General features: G+C 42.0%; 1 protein-coding gene across 2 annotated transcripts; it reads right to left on the reverse strand.

The window, feature by feature from the left end:
• Positions 1-4020: 4020 nt before the first annotated feature.
• On the reverse strand, positions 4021-16331 carry LOC136443292 (uncharacterized). Of its 2 annotated transcripts, none has more exons than XM_066440473.1 (10): positions 16115-16331; positions 13228-13315; positions 12576-12781; positions 10849-11352; positions 8938-9121; positions 7583-7719; positions 6388-6546; positions 5681-5758; positions 4880-5090; positions 4021-4132 (listed from the first exon to the last, which is right to left on the reverse strand). In XM_066440473.1, exons 2-10 carry the CDS (start codon positions 13289-13291, stop codon positions 4113-4115), a joined length of 1563 nt encoding a protein of 520 aa, XP_066296570.1. In that variant the 5' UTR covers positions 13292-13315; positions 16115-16331; the 3' UTR covers positions 4021-4112. The 2 variants fall into 2 exon arrangements, with proteins under 2 accessions (XP_066296570.1, XP_066296569.1); XM_066440472.1 differs by having other exon boundaries at positions 13228-13327.

The raw sequence follows: 16331 nt of genomic DNA on the forward strand, positions 1-16331 counted from the left end.
AAAGCGAATTTAAGTTGATTTTTTTGTAACAAATACTCCAAAACAGTAAATCACTGACTAACATAATGTCTGTACATTGCATGAATCAAAGAGAATCTTGTAGTATTTCGTCGAACGTTTTTTTTTTTTCTTTTCGTCATATTTTTTTCCTTATCTAGCAGATTTCTTGAGGTTCCAGTATAGTTTCCACAATGATAAAACAGAACCGGGCTAGATTTGTGTGGTAGCCACTGGTACATGTGTCAAAGTCATGTCCTTTCGTTTTTTATCATATTTTTTGTCCTTATCTGGCAGATTTCTATGGATTCGAGTAGTCTTGCCCGATGACAAACCTGAGTTAAACGTTGTTGTAATGTTTTCAAGCAACTGATGCATGATATTGTCCAATGTTGTTTAGCCATACATACCCCAAACCGTTGTATAACTATATACTGCTGTTCTTCCATGCAAAAGGGGCTTTTTATTAAAACCTAAATACCTCCGCCCTTGAGACGTTGCCAAAAAGCCAAACAAGACCCGACTAATCATGGTTGTTTTCTTTCCCTGCATCAGCTGAAACTACATCATGAAGCTGTTTGTTTGCATGCTGCTTGTGACAATGGTTGTCATGGCAACGCTGATCGACGACTCCGAGGGATGGAGGCGTCGGCGCAGGCGCAGAAGGAGCCGCGGACTCGATGCCGATACTGATGGTACGTTTGGTTATCACAAACATTCAGACTGGTAATTCTATTTTGTCTGGTTGGCTACGGATTGCTAAAATAACGTTATTGCATCGCACGTACCAAACTTTTAAAGAGATATGCATTCCCTGACATAGCTAAAATGTTCTTCAAGGATGACATTGTGCTCTCATGTGTCTAATACGTGACTTTCCATTTCTTCTTCCAGCTGACTCAGAGCTAAGGGAGGTTGTGGAAGAGGCGAGGTCGCTCCTTGAAGAACTGGATGAACAGTCTGATCAGCTCGATACACGGGGACTGGAGGTCATGGATTTGGAGAACATACTCGCGGATCATGAAGAAGGTAATAACTCCATCCAGTTTTGTTCCTTTCCCCCGTAAGACCCCAGTTTCGTGCTATTTACCTTCTCTGGCTCACTAAAAGTGTGATTTACCCCGTTTTCATGGAAACCGTTGCTTATCCGAATGGCTCGTTGTATGACCAGTCAGAGAGTAAGTAGCTATTGACATATGAGATGCCATCATAATGGTAACGTCATTGACAAGCTCTAGACACAAATCTTTGGAAACATATAGTTTACTTGATCAACCCTCAAGTTGGGCTTGTCTGTTATGACCCATCTTCTCTACTTGAAGAAAATATGGTTAAGAACATGGTGCTAATTTGAGTGCGGCAAATTTGTACCAGGGTTGTCTCTGAGATTATTCATGGCCTCGTGTAATTGTGCAATACAATTTGAAATTTTCCTGTCGCTAATAGTGATACTTTTCGTTTACAGACTCTCGAAGGAGACGCTAGTTCTCGGCAATCTACCGGACGACCTGAACAACAGAAGTTTCCAATGACGTCAAAACAGCAGGATCCGCTTTTAAAGAAATTAAGTCGAAAAAAAAATGATTGAGACACAAAAGTTAGACACCATTCTGTACACCGATTAGTGCTGGTCATAAGTCGTCGCTTTTATCGGAATTTACAATGTCGATAGCGATTCCTTTCACGTAACACGCAATGTCATTCAACTCAAAGAGAATACAAACGTTTCATATTCAATCCGTATACTCACAACATAAACCATGTATACATAGATAACAATATTACCGTGTACTCATACTGAGATATACACCATATTGTACACCGAATAGTGCCTGTTCAATAAAGCTCATTGAATAATAAAAAAATTGAGAAACATTTTTCAGAATTTTTATTGATAGGAAAGAACGAAAAAATAAGCTTATAGGAAACGAACTGATAAGTCCATTCTTGTGATAGCAGCATATGTTTGAGAAAGCTGGCTTATTACTTGTTTTAACAACTACGACAGTCTTTTGTGATGTTGTTTCTATATGCGACGGTTTCTACAACAATTGCGGTAGAATACTGTAAATGCAGAAATGTTCGCGGTGGTTTTATGCTCGCGGTGAACTCTTTACGGCAAAACCACAGCGAAAAGTCGTTTCATTGTGTGACTGTTGTTTCAAACGCGAACTCAACACCACCGCGAACACTCTATCTTCTCTCTACCGCGAAATTAAATCCCCGCAAACATTTCTGCATTTACAGTGAGAAGGGGCGTTTGAAGCGTTAAAGCAATTAGCGCTTTTGCTGAATTTCACTACTGGTTTACTCTTTATAGAGGCATCACGGTGCATCATCATTAACATCTGATCATCCCAGAGTGTTGTTGGTTCCAAGGAGAAACCCTCCATCCCTTGACGCATTCCGACTCGCTCTGCCCATAGCTATAACTGTGTAGCCTCTACCAGGCTCCACAGGTCGCTGGAAATATAGTAGAAATTTGCCAAATAGATAACATGCCAGAGGAGTTAGCTGGCCAGTTAACTCCTCTGGCATGTTATCTGTCTATTTTGGCAAATTTCTACTATCTTTCCAGCGACCCGTGGAGCCTGGTAGAGGCTAATAACTGTGCTGTGATAAGCCAATATTGCACTACAGCTATTATACGACACATACAACACATACCATTATCATCTCATTGTCGAACTGTAAAGCAAAATAACAACCCCAACAACCATTTTGTCGGAACACCGTTGGACGATAGGATCATTCTAGTGCGTGTTATCTCATGTGTATTCCTAGCAAGAAAATAGAGTATAAAGATGGGGAAAATATAGTATTTTTTTCTTTTCTCTGGGCAATTCTTTTAGCATATCATGCGTCGACCAATTATACGTTGTGACATTCTTCTGACGTATTTTACCATTGAGAGTTGTTATCTATATAACGTTGGGTAACATAAATTCGGGATTTTTCCGATAATGGTTGACTGAAATCAATCTAGCAGAACAATAAACCATCCTTTTTTTCTATTATTCTGTCAGTATCAAGTACTATCTTTGCACTAATCATATATATGGTAGATTTTGTCTCTAGTCGTGCTGACACCATAATATTTCAACTTGAAACTACCGTCCGCCGCAAGCACAATTACGGTGCTGTCGGACAGGGGGGCACATTAATTCGGGAGAGAAGATTCGTCTTGAATATCTTACCGCTAATCACATTTTATACAGCAGCTATTCGTTCCATCCTTGGCTTGAGGAGAGTGCTATGGATATAGACGTGTCCAAGTAAAAAAAATACACGAAAAAACGGCCGTACCGCACACATCAGGCCAGTTCGGGTACAACCCGTGTGTTGAGTCGGTAGAACTTCACTCAAAGTCGGCCCATCGTCATCATCGGGCAACGTGTAACGTTACATTATTCATGGGAAGTTAGCTGGATGCCGTAGCAATGGTAATACTACTATGTCCATGTGTTCCTTGTTGTGTTAGGAGCAAACTTTGAGGAAAATATCGTCCTCAGTCCACTATCACACGCAGCATTTAGACAAAAAAGTGTTCCTCACAAACCTTTGTCGTCTGCTTGACAACAGGATTCTGGTTAACAATATGGCGGCGGGAAAATACACGTGCCGTAGGTTGTAGCAACAGAGAGGAGTTTTGATGATTGATCACACTTAGAATCCAGTTGCAGGTTAGCAAAAGAGATTGTAATAAGTTGTCTTGTAAATAATTGTGTTGAGCAGGAAGCGGATGTGACATTTTTCTTATAAACCAGCCGACAACCATGTTGTTTAATTCTCCCACGAAGTCCTCAGACTGTTCCAATAAGGGACGGAGAGTTTTTGACCTCGTCGCCTTATAATCCATGCTTATCGAAGCTTTTCAGACAGTGTTCTGAATACGTAAGTCTGGCAGGTTTGCATTTCTAGCAGTATTACTTATGTTGCATCTAGCACATATCCCTAAATACCCCGTTTTCGAAAAATCCCGAATTTAAGTACCCCGCGAATTTAGGTTACCCAACGTTACTAGCTTTAAGGCCTAGCAGACGTAAAACTGATAGAAGCATGAATGCATGGTCCTGTCAGTGGCCGTTGTGTCTGCCCTGTGTCTTCACCGGGCGTCACCCCTCCTCTTCCTCAACTGTAGTATAGAGAGGGGGAAAAAAAAACAGTTGGTTGCGATCAAAAACAATACAGAGCCCTATGGATACAGAACGAAATGAACTTGCTGACAAATGGTGCGATACACATATACTCGTAATGTTTTTCATATACACTTTTTGTGTACACTGTATACCTAACATTGACGGCAGGATAAAAACAATGCGACAGTGACGTAGATATTTATGTATATACATAGTTTCACGTGATATACTGTTACTTATCACACGTATCTTGTCCTATTTGATATGAAATCTGTGACGACCAAAACTAAAGATATAATTCCTTTAACAATATTTTTAGTTCTCAAAGGATGATAAATACATACTGCATCTAATGACACACAACTTTATACCGAATTATGCTTAGGTCTCAATTGAAGGGGCTCCACCGGCCGTAGTTCACGGGGTATTTTGGGCACCTTCGGGCATGACGCCCTAAGTGGCCCCGTGGGACACCATGCGGCTGCCGGGCTATTTTTTGGCCCGGCCGGGACCCTGAATCATTTTAACTCGGATTTAAAATCAACGCGGGACCCGGTAACAAATAGACGCCGTGAGCTAATCGTGCGAGAACCGGGATGCACCTACAGTCCACCGGGATGTACCTGACAGTCCACCGGGACAAATTTTTGGCTTCGCGGCCCGGCCGGGACTACACCCCCGTCGGGCACCGGCGCAATTGGGATCTAAGCATAACAATCAACGAGTTCACGTTCCATACGTACCACAGTTGTCGAGCCTGATCCTATAGGCCAGGTATTTGGGCGGGTGGTCCCTGAAGATGAGAACACGGTCCGTGGAGTTGGTGAGGAGACTCAGTCCGTCAAGTTTGACAAACGCGTCGACTATGGAGGCGCCTACAGAGTACATCTCGAAACCATCGTCCAACGCCTCCTCTACCGCCTCGGCCAACAATTCTTCCGTTTCGTTTATGTTCTGGGTAAGAAATATCGTGTTTTAATAGTATCAAACCTTCACTTAAAGCCCCCCCCCCCTCACTGGACACGCGGCACGTTGGCGGCGTTGCTGCGGCCGATCGAATTGACAAAGCACTCAACGAATTTCATCGACAAAAAACGAATCTTTTAAGCTGTGTGTGTTTTGTTGTCTTTTAGGCCATACTTGTACGCTTTGAACGATATTCACATGCATTATAAAGTCACGGGTAACACAAATTCAGTTTAGGACGCCGCGACGTCGCCAGCTTGCCGCGGGTCCAGTGAGAGGGGGGATTTAACTAGAATATTGATTTGAATGAAAAAAAGATTGTCATGTATAACCTCGATCGTGTGAGGCCCTCACATTTTAGGCGTAGATACTGAAAGATTTTTCTTCCTAGACAAATCAACTATTAGTAAGTACATGCTAGACATATATGAACCACAACATCTGAAGCCCTGAAATCATGTTTTTAGTTTCTGGAATAGACATCAAGGAGAAAATGCATCTGGATAATGCCTTTCCATGCGCGAAATAAAGCAACTTTTACGACGTAATATCAGCATGTTGTGTGTTGGGTTCCTTACCCTGTTGGAAACCGAACTTTGCGCCCTCCCGTCGGTGAAGACCACGCCTACCTTGGTCATGTTCTCTCTGTAGGAAATCTGACCGAAAACACAGTGAGTGTGAGCTCAAATATGTATAGTGTGAGTGTGAGCTCGAATATGTATATGTTTCTATCATGATGTCTCTTCTGAAATACATCATATGGCCTCCGTCAATTCGATTTTGACGCATAAACATAACCCTTTTGAAACACTTGCTACGGTAGAATCATGTTGACATGTATTAAAAGAAAAAGAACAGTGAATAATGTACAATCGTCGACCGGTAGATGTCTGAACTTGAACATCTACTGCAATGTAAACAATCTTCAGCCTTGACGTCATATAATAGTGTCACATAAAATGGATATCATACTTAAATACTTGAACATAGATTTTCCATCAGAACTTGTCTGACTCTTTATCATGTATGTCATTGAAAAAGGCAACAGCAAAAGCTATCTACCACTAAAAAGTATAGCATGTCCAGAACGCGAGATATCAAAACCGGAAGCTCCCCTGCAGTGCCTCAGAAAGCTGATAGGCATTATCGAACTTGACTTTCGTTTTCCCCACCCTTTTTCCCCTATTAAAATTTAAATATCATAAGACTCCATCCACAGCAGAGACAAGAGGTGCCCGAAACATAACCTTTTTGGCAAAGGTAATAGCTCTAGTAATGCTCGTACCCTTCGCTGCATGGTGTACATAGCCTGTGTGGTCGGTGTGAGTCCACCGGTAAAGTTGACGCTAGTTGTGATGTAATTAGCCAGCTCAGTCTGGTTCCCGTACCCACCCAGCGTGATCTCCGGCATACAGGTTCCGCCTCCATACGTCATCACTGCCACCTGTTTATGGGGTGTGGGCACGTGCCCAGAACGTGTCCAGAACGTGCTCAGAACGTGCCCAGAACGTGATAGTACGTTAGCGCCCTGTCACACTTATGCGTATATGCAAGTCCGCATGAGTTGCGTATTAATTAACACGTTTTGGTTAAGGTTAAGCTTGCAGCCGAAGAAGTCATTTCTTTGGTTTGATAACTAGGCGGCACAAGGGTGGGTAAAAGTAGAAAACAATTTCTTCCCTGCAAACTTTACATAAGACAAAAAATGTTAATGCGCACCTCATACGCACTTGATTATACGCACAAGTCTGGCAGGGCCTTAACATTATCAAGGAGGCTATAGCGAGCGCCCCTTAATCTAATGGTACCAAATCCCGTCTTCCTCTTTGCTACTGGATAAGACTGATATTCCATTACACGTATACTATATTTGACAAGAATCTGTATTGGTCTAGCCTGTTCTATATCACCAACGCCAAATAATGATTAGATGTGCTTAGAAATGCATATATTAGTAGTATAGAGCTATACGAATGAAACTCTATCTTATATCATCGTTGAGGTTCACAATAAGCAATCACTACTGAACCGTCAACCTGGCTTACTTGTGGACGGTATCTCAAATACACCAGGTGTGTAGTTGGAAGAATGTAACGTAATATGACCAATTAACGTGCAGTAAATTAACGTGCAGTGCCAGTTTACGTCCAGTTTGGGTCATGTCCACATGTCGCGGTGTATTATGCCAAAGCCTGTTCTCATGAGCAATAAAGAACGTCATAACTATGATCCTTTGCCATCTCTCTCTTTTATACAAAACAATGAAAAACGTTTTAAACAGGCGGAGAAAAGCTTACAGACCATGCATTTCCTTTTTAGAAGAGCTGATATTTCTTCCCATGGGTTAAACATTTGGCTCTGTCCGCGCGGATTTAAGATAAATACGTTTTGACTAAATTGGACGATAATTGGTCATGTTACGTTACTAGCAAGACTTCGGAAAGACACCACTAAATAAAAAGGACGAACTGTGCACTTACACTGACGTTGTAGTTGTCTATCTCAAGAAATTCGATGGTTTCCAGGATATACTGCTTGATTTCGTCAAACACGACTTCTCCAATACTCCATGACCCGTCCAGAACGAAGACTAAGTCCATTTCACAACCCGGTGGACCTTAAAAGGCAACCAAAGCAATATTAGTGCGCAAAATGGAAATAAATGATGCCGAAATCTTTATGGTAGCCAAATTTATTAAAACTGTTTATCTCATTTGCGTAATAACTTCCTACTTTGAGCATTTTAAAACTGCACAAAAACTTGCCGTACGATGATCCCCTTAATTAGTTAGGCGAGCCTACCAGAAACCCTGGCGACGATTTTCGTTGAGTTCTCACATCACAACGACAGCGTATTTGTGCATCATGGACGTCGCTATACATTATGATAGTGTTGTTTGAACTAATCATGTGTAGAGATGAGTAAATGAATAGACTTTCTGAATTCGGGCCGTAATATTGCTGGGGGTTCCTTTAAGCAGGTAGAAACAGGCATAGCATTACCAGTTGGAACAGACGTTTAGTCGACAAATATATCTTACCATATATCTTAGTCGACAAATATATCTTACCAAACCGATGGCAAGAAATTACAGCGTGATATCTTGACTACAACCAATCTATATTTTGCAGTATGTTCTTGTTATATCATTTTGTGGTCTAGTGTCTAGATATTTATCACATAAGCGGATGAATATCTGAGAAAAAAGGTCAAATTCTTATAGGGAAAGCGGGTGATGTATTTTCATATCCTTAAGGTAACGTTACATAATATCGGTACTAATAAATTGTAATATTCTATCTGAGGCAACTGTTTTGACTCCGTTTTAATTGTCGTTTTGGTATATATGACTCGTTTTTCGAATTCTTTTTATCGCCCCTCCCAGTAAGTACATAGCATGAGCCTCCACAAGTCAATTGTAGAATTGCTTGATTGAATTGAAAATGGGATGGAACCTTAATTGTCCTTATAGTATCCACCCGAAATGCCTGTTGTTCTGGCCTTATAGTATAGAATGCTTTAATTCACTTTATCTTCACGGTAGCAAAATTTCCCGGTGTAAGGAACATGGGCATTTTCACTGAACTTTAACTTCACGAAACGGATGTGTGTAGGAATCATGAATAATTACGACAGGTTTGTCACGTAGCCTGGTGTTTACACAAGCTCTCGGCCGGAGGTTATGGCGGTTACATGACCGGCTGGCCGCTAGGAGCGCGATTTGTCTGGCAAGTTTGTCACGGTGATGCTAAGTTCACGGTACAGAGGTGACCGTGAGAACAGTGAACATAAAGTTATAGTGAAAGAAACAAAAATTAAAGTATTGCCATTTACCTATCACTACGTCTTCGTCGATTCTGCCATCGCCGTCGTCGTCCAGCCCGTTCGGAAGTTCCTCGTCCACTCTATAATCACAGTCGTTGTCGAGACCGTCGTCAGGGTGGGTTACAGACTCGAAACAACTCGACATGTCCTCGTCGATCAGGCCGTCACGGTCGTCATCAATGCCGTTCTGGACCTGAATGAATGAAAGAAAGAATGAATCAATGAATCAATTAATTAATTAATTAATTAATGATGGTTTATTTCAGTAACAAAATCACACAATAAATAATATGCAATTGCAGCTACAAAGGCGTTTGTATCTTTGAAGTGTCCATAAAAAATGATCTTTTTTGATTAGGTACAAACAGTGATTTTTTAATAACTACAGATGATGAGTAACGTTAGATATCAATTTGTGCGAACTTACGTTTGCAGCTTTGATCATTATGCACATGAAAAACATAATTCCATTGCAGTGTTATGTACCAATGTGCTGTATTTTCTCTTGGTAAAAAATCATATCAAGGGCAATGCAATTTGATGACGTCATCCATATGGTCCAAAAAATCAGATTTAGAATTCTTTCATGACCAGCTATCAATATTCAGTACAACTACAGTTCCTTCTCAATCTGTTAATGAGAAAACAATGTTAAGTCAAAATGCCGATTTAGCTAGGAAGGAAACCTTAAAGCTGCACTATGTAATATTTTGGCGCAAAAATTGAAAATATTCTTGTGAACAAATCCTAATACAAATGACATGGACAACCACTTTTCAGCATATTTCCATCATTACTTCGTCTATTTCTGGCATGTATGGTGTTTTTAACTGTACAAAAACAAGCTGCAAAAGTCTGTGACACCACCTCAACCAAATGTTTGTAAACAACAGCCTCCTGCACACTGGCAGGACCCCTGGGTAGGCTAATAACTTAGCGACACTAGATAACAGCTGATGTTATGAAGATCATCTTCTTCAAAAACACTCATCTTTTTGAATGAGGATGAAATATGTTAGCCAAGTTTGTAGGGAACTGATAAAGCGGATTTCCCCCGTTCAAAGCTGCTAGAACTCTGATAAGTTTGGCAAAAACTGTGGTTAACTGTAATCAGGCACCCCACTGGGCAGTTGGGGTGATAAGCCTGTGTGGCCACACTGCCCCAACTGCCAACTGGCTTTGAAAGTTCAGTTTTTAAACTGGTTTATATGGTGCAATGATGTTGAAACATTCCTTCCTGAATACGGGTACGTCATTCTATTATGTTCATTCAACATACTATGTAAAGAAATGGTAGAAAAATTGACTTTCTATATTGACCAAATCTTACATAGTGCAGCTTTAAGGCATGATTTACACTTACAAAACGTCTTATGTACATAGAAAAACCAAATCAGTTGTTCCGTAACTGGACAAGGAACGGTATCGTGGTGTTCCTAAACCTAGAGGTTCTGCGTCTAAATTGAGAGAACTTGTCTTCGGACCTCAGCGCTCTTCCGTGCATATCCTCACGCCTCGGGGGAAACCAGCTGGTACAAGTGGGTGAGACTGATACAGATAGTGCGAATTTTCTACAGAGCTCAATGCGTCTTTGTTACAGAGTGGTCAGAGACAGTTGGTCTAACACTAAGTCATATAGGTTACATAGTTCCTAGTTAATATAGACACTGACAATTTAATGAAAGCAGTTCAGGGGCGCACCCGGGGCAGCCACCACCTGAAGTTTAAAACCGTCTACGCCAGAACTGACACATCTACTCCTACTTTCCCCCGTACTATTCTCCAGTGGAATACCCTGCCTGGCACGGTTGTGACGGCTCCCACCGTTGAGTCGTTCCGTGCCAAGCTGGAGGCCTGCCCGCCTTAGCCCGGGACCTCAACCCTCCCTACTTTGCCCCTAAATGTAGATGTAGTTCTGACCTCCTCGTCTACGCGGCCATCACAGTCGTTGTCCACCCCGTCCCCGTAACTCTGCTTGCCCGCGAAGCACGTGCTAGTGTCCTCGTCGATGAGTCCATCTCCGTCGTCGTCCTCGCCATTTTGAGACTCTTCGTCGACCCTTCCGTCACAGTCGTTATCCTTTCCGTCGCCTGCCCAGGAGGGAGACTCGATACACAAGTACAGATCTTCATCGATCCTGCCGTCTCCGTCATTATCTATACCATCTTCTATCTCCTCGTCGATAAGGCCGTCACAGTCGTTGTCGGCCTGATCACCGGCGACGTTCTGAGGAGCGACGCAAAAGCTGGTGTCTTCGTCAATCAAGCCGTCACCGTCGTCATCAACGCCGTTGTCGATTTCTTCGTCGATGCGTCCATCGCAGTCGTTGTCCTCGCCATCACCGGGGAAGCTCGGTGACTCGGTACACAGTTTCAGGTCCTCGTCTATCAGTCCGTCCCCGTCGTCGTCTCGGCCGTTCTCCACCTGACAAAAGAGTAAATCCATTTATTTATTCTTTTATCTATTGGTTTGGCTGTTCAGGACACACAGCCAGGGCTGCCCAACTAGCCTGTGGCTATGACAAAGGGCTAACCCAGCTGACAAAGACAAGACATTACAATGGAGTCTTGACATGGACAGCATAACAAGCTATAACAATTCTGAATGCATGTACAAATTGAAAACTTTCATATATATATATATATATATATTTCTAAAAAATCTTAAATAAGTGTGGCAATCAAAAATTATTGCCATATCGAAGGTGTCTGGGTTGATCTTACTTCACTGTAAAGAAAGTTACTCTCCAAGCAGAGGTTGAATGGGCAGATCGTCACCGTTTTATCATATGCCGTCATTTTTTGTCGCTAGCCCATTCCTAGCGACAAAAAATGACGGCATATGATAAAACGGTGACGATCTGCCCATTCAACCTCTGCTTGGAGAGTAAAAGAAAGTACCAACGTAGCGCTATTTAGTTCTTCCATTATAATATTTGTTAACAAAGCACTAAGTCAGTAAGGCGTCTGCCAAGCCAGTCTGAAGATTTGGTGTTCACGGAGGTTTTTTTTGAGGGGGCATGGTGTTCAACAAATTCTTGTCACTGATGATAGATCAACTGGGGTGGGTTGAAAACCCTTTTCGAACCAAGAACACTAGATTCCGTGTAACTCCCTGACACGATCCCAATAGTACGAAATCGGACACCACGTAAGTAGGTCATCTGTCATTGTTATGGACCGATGTTGAGGTCATTGGACACAGATACAGGGAGCCAAGACAGAGATTGTGGAGCTACATGGTTTATTCCCTGACCCCCAGGATTCCAACACATAGAGTCCCAGCGTGGGTCTTTAATTTCTCAGAATGAGGCTACCTTGGACTATTCCACTTTCATGAAGGGGGGTTACAATTACTAAATGATGGTCTTACATGTGTCTTAGTGGGTTCATATCAGTCATCGACCTGCGTGCTGGAATGCCAGACCTTGCTAACAAGGTATAGAGTGACAGGCGGCTCCACAAGGACGGATTTCTGTAAAATTCTGGGAATTCTTGCCGGAATGCCAGACCTTACTAATAACAAGGTCTAGAGTGACAGGCGGAGTCCACTGACGGATTCTGTGAATTCTTGTGAAACGGGCCTAAAATATACTATTATTAAAGCTCGCTCCTGAAGCTTCGCTAATAACTGAATCTGAATCTGACCTCCTCGTCGATGAGACCATCGCAGTCGTTGTCGGCCTGGTCCCCGGGAACGTTCTGCGGCGCGACGCAAAACCGTAGGTCCTCGTCTATCAGGCCGTCTCCGTCGTCGTCAATGCCGTTCTCGATTTCTTCGTCCACCCGCAAGTCACAGTCGTTATCGAACCCGTCCCCCGGGAACGTCGGGCTCTCAATACATCCGAAATATCCTACAAAACAAAAATGAAATCTCTATTTTTCATAAAGAAGTAGAAAACAGATCCATTTAAGATTTGCTTTTCCTGTTGATATAGATTATGTATGAATTACCATAGTTGATATAAGATTGATTCCCATTGATATTAATATCAACGTGCGCTCAAATGTCACAATGCATACTACATCATGTCATAGGGTTCATAATTTGCAATACGTATTTAGCATTACGTCGAAGTAAAAGTCTGAGGGAGAGAGACTATCTTATGCACTCCTTCGTCTGTCGATCGAATTCTAAGCGTAATGCACTTCTATTAGTTACTTTATCAAAGTAAGTAAGACAAACAATATTGTTTGGGACAAGCAAAAAGTGATTCGACCTTCAAAAAGTGAAGAAATAGATTTATGGTGGAATGCTATTCAGAAGAATGACTCTTGTCTGTCAAAATGACTCACGTACCTCCATGTGTTCCACTTATAGCCACAGCTATGGTGGAAATGAACAGGAGACGTTTCCACCACATGTTCCCGGCTGGCTGGTAGAGGACCTGGAATGAAAACTGTTTGCACCTACTTACTAAACGGAAGTATCTCACAAGCTTCTCTGACAATCACTCACTCACTCACTCTCTCCCATAGCTTAGTCAGCCGTCGGGGCAGCATAGCTCTCATTGAAAGCTCTCCACTGCTGGCGGTCTTCCGCCAGTCTGGTCATCTGGTTGGCTGAATGACCGGTCCATTCCTTTAGATCTGTGATCCACGACCGACGGGGACGTCCCCGCGGCCGCGCACCCTCCAGCTATTGTGTGTGCAAGAGTGCCTTTCGCCCGAACCACTGCAGTTTGTTCTTCAGTGGTTCGGGCATGTGTCTAGGGCGAAAGGAACTCTTGCACACACAATCCTGACAATAGCTGTTCTAAAATGTAGCAGTGGTATGCCATTCCGTTTTGCTTTTGTTTTGTTTTGTTTCATTGATTGCCATTTGACTTGTTGTACCGCTGAACTGGCTATACAAAGGCGTCACCTTGCGACAGAGATCAGATCTACAAGAAAATAGGACCGTGCTGAAAAGATCGATGACGATGTTGCGTGATTCCACTACTGGGTTAGAAAAGCTGGCAACCATTTGCAAAATATATATTGATCAGGGAAGGACAAAATAAGATCATTTGGGGGTACGAAAACGGGATTAAAGGAAGCCCAAGCAATATCAGGGCCAAAAAAATCAGATTTTGAAAGTCACTTTATGTAGTCATTTCTATACATGATTAGTTTAAACATCATTATCACAAAGTATGACAACGTCCATGATGCAAAAATACGACGTTCTTATGATGTGAGATCTCACTGAAAATCTTCGTCGGAGTTTTTGTAGGCTCGCGAAACTAAGAGAATCATCGTACGGCACGGTTTTGCACGGTTTCAAAATGCTCAAAGTATGAAGTTATTACGCAAATGTGCTAAACAGTGTTAGTAAATGTCACTACCATAAAATTTCAGCATCTTTTTAAGTTCCATTTTTTGGGCCCTAATATTGCTTTGGCTGCCTTTAAGACAGTGGGAGACATGGTACACGGACATTAAGAAGATACTAGCCGACACTGCATGGAAAATTAAAAAAAAAAACACTCCACAATGAGGTGCTTTCTGGTTCACCCCTAAATGTGCCATACGGGGACAAAGACGACAACGTAATGTTTTTGGTCACGGGTTATTTGTTGACTGTATGGGGATTGGCGTCAGCCATTGATCAATATCAACTCATTTTTAATAATTTCCTATGACAATAAGGTTTTGGCGATTTTATCCTTTATGGCAAAAACTCTTCATTTGAAATTAAAAGAAGTGCAGTTCGTTTTCAGGTTTAAAACTACTCGGTCACACATATCACATAGGTGGCAAACGCCAACCGTATCCCGCTAAGGATGAAGCAATGTGTACAAAGCAATAACATATACACGGATGTTTCGTGCGTTATTGTTATGAGAATAACAAGGATCACAAAGACAGTATTTTGAAATCTATAAAAGCCCCACGCAAGTATCAATCTTCTACCTGGTACCACTTTGATGGTAGGACGACCAGTTTTTGCTTTTATACACTGCAATTTTGCTTTGAAACATCTAAACTGCGATTTATCAGATTTCCAATATACAAAGAAAGAAACATGCTCAAATCTCGTTTAAACAAACAGAGGTGCATTGGATGTATAAACCGTTTCTTCGAAACTGTTGACATTTTCTGCGAAGTAGTCTATCGAGACGTGTATGTCAAAGACGACATTCTGGTTTCTAGTATGCGTCATCAGCCCCCCTCTCACTGGACCCGAGGCACGCTGGCGGTGTCGCTGCGTCCTAAACTGGATTTGTGTTACCCTTGACTTTATAATGGAGATATCATTCAAAACGTACAAGTATGACCAAAAAGACAACAAATCACACAAAGCTTTAAAAGATTAGTCTTATGTCGATGAAATTCTTTGAGTGCTTTGTCAATTCGATCGGCCGCAGCGACGCCGCCAGCGTGCCGCGGGTCCAGTGAGAGGCTTTCTAGACTGTAGAGCGTCCTATATGTCCCAATAGAAGTGCAGTGAAACAGTCTGCCGACTTACCCCGAGATCTCTATTTGCCCAGGAACTACGAGGGTGGAACAAAAAGAAACGCATTTTTTATCATAGCAGGTTCATTTTTGTATGAAATGAGTTGAAATTTGGCATCAATGTAAAGAAACATCTCTTCTTGAGACTGAAGTATCTCAATACGTTTTTGACATCTTTACCACCCTCGTACACAAAGGCGTGGTTTTCCTCCAGTATAAAGTACTCACCGATAGTGAAAGGCGAAAAGAATTTCGGTCTCTCCCTTTAAGCTACCAAAACGGCATGACATACGCGGCCTTGTATATTTATATATACATGTTGTATGCCCCGAACAAATATACGAATCCTATTTATTTTCACGGATAGGTGATTATCATAAATATACATTTATCTAGACGACGTTGTCTTTTTGGCAACGAATTTAGACAAATCTTCAGCACTGTCTTGGACCAAGGAGGTTTAAAATCCTATTACTTGGACTAAAACACATTCCTTGGTTTGGATGACACGAGACAACTAACGTAGTGTGACACTCGCGTATATTACAGAAGAAGATATACGGACATATTTCTATCTTTAATAATTGTGAAACACCACTACTTTTAGAGCTACTTCTGTCTTTCGAAGTCCTCTCAAATTTTATCAACGGGAACTATCTTCTTTTAGGTACGGTAGCAAAACCCCAGTGCACAACATGTCAACCTGCCAAGGACAACAGATTAAAGTAGATAAGGCAATAAAAATATACCTTCTGAATATCACCAGAGAAGAACAAAACCTGAAGGGGCTGATCTGTTGGGATTTTTCAAGACGTTCACACGGTACTTCGTTGTCTCCAGGTACGATTAAGAAATGCCTGAGATTAGAGACTTCTAGGTTCAAGATCTAGAGAACGTCTGGTGTACAGACTTCCCACAATCAATCTGCCAGCGTGGCGGAAATACAGCCCAGCCGGATCTACTCAC

This window comes from Branchiostoma lanceolatum, chromosome 10 (genome assembly GCF_035083965.1).
Source record: "Branchiostoma lanceolatum isolate klBraLanc5 chromosome 10, klBraLanc5.hap2, whole genome shotgun sequence".
In the NCBI taxonomy this organism is placed as follows: Eukaryota; Metazoa; Chordata; class Leptocardii; order Amphioxiformes; family Branchiostomatidae; genus Branchiostoma; species Branchiostoma lanceolatum.

Bases quoted from the DNA above. Each gene is read 5' to 3' on its own strand.
- LOC136443292 (XM_066440473.1), bottom strand. From the start codon at position 13,291: ATGTGGTGGAAACGTCTCCTGTTCATTTCCACCATAGCTGTGGCTATA. The intron at 12,782-13,227 runs GTACGTGAGTCA...TTTGTTTTGTAG, and splicing joins TATAAGTGGAACACATGGAG to GATATTTCGGATGTATTGAG. The intron at 5,091-5,680 runs GTAAGGAACCCA...TTTCTTACCCAG, and splicing joins AAAGTTCGGTTTCCAACAGG to AACATAAACGAAACGGAAGA.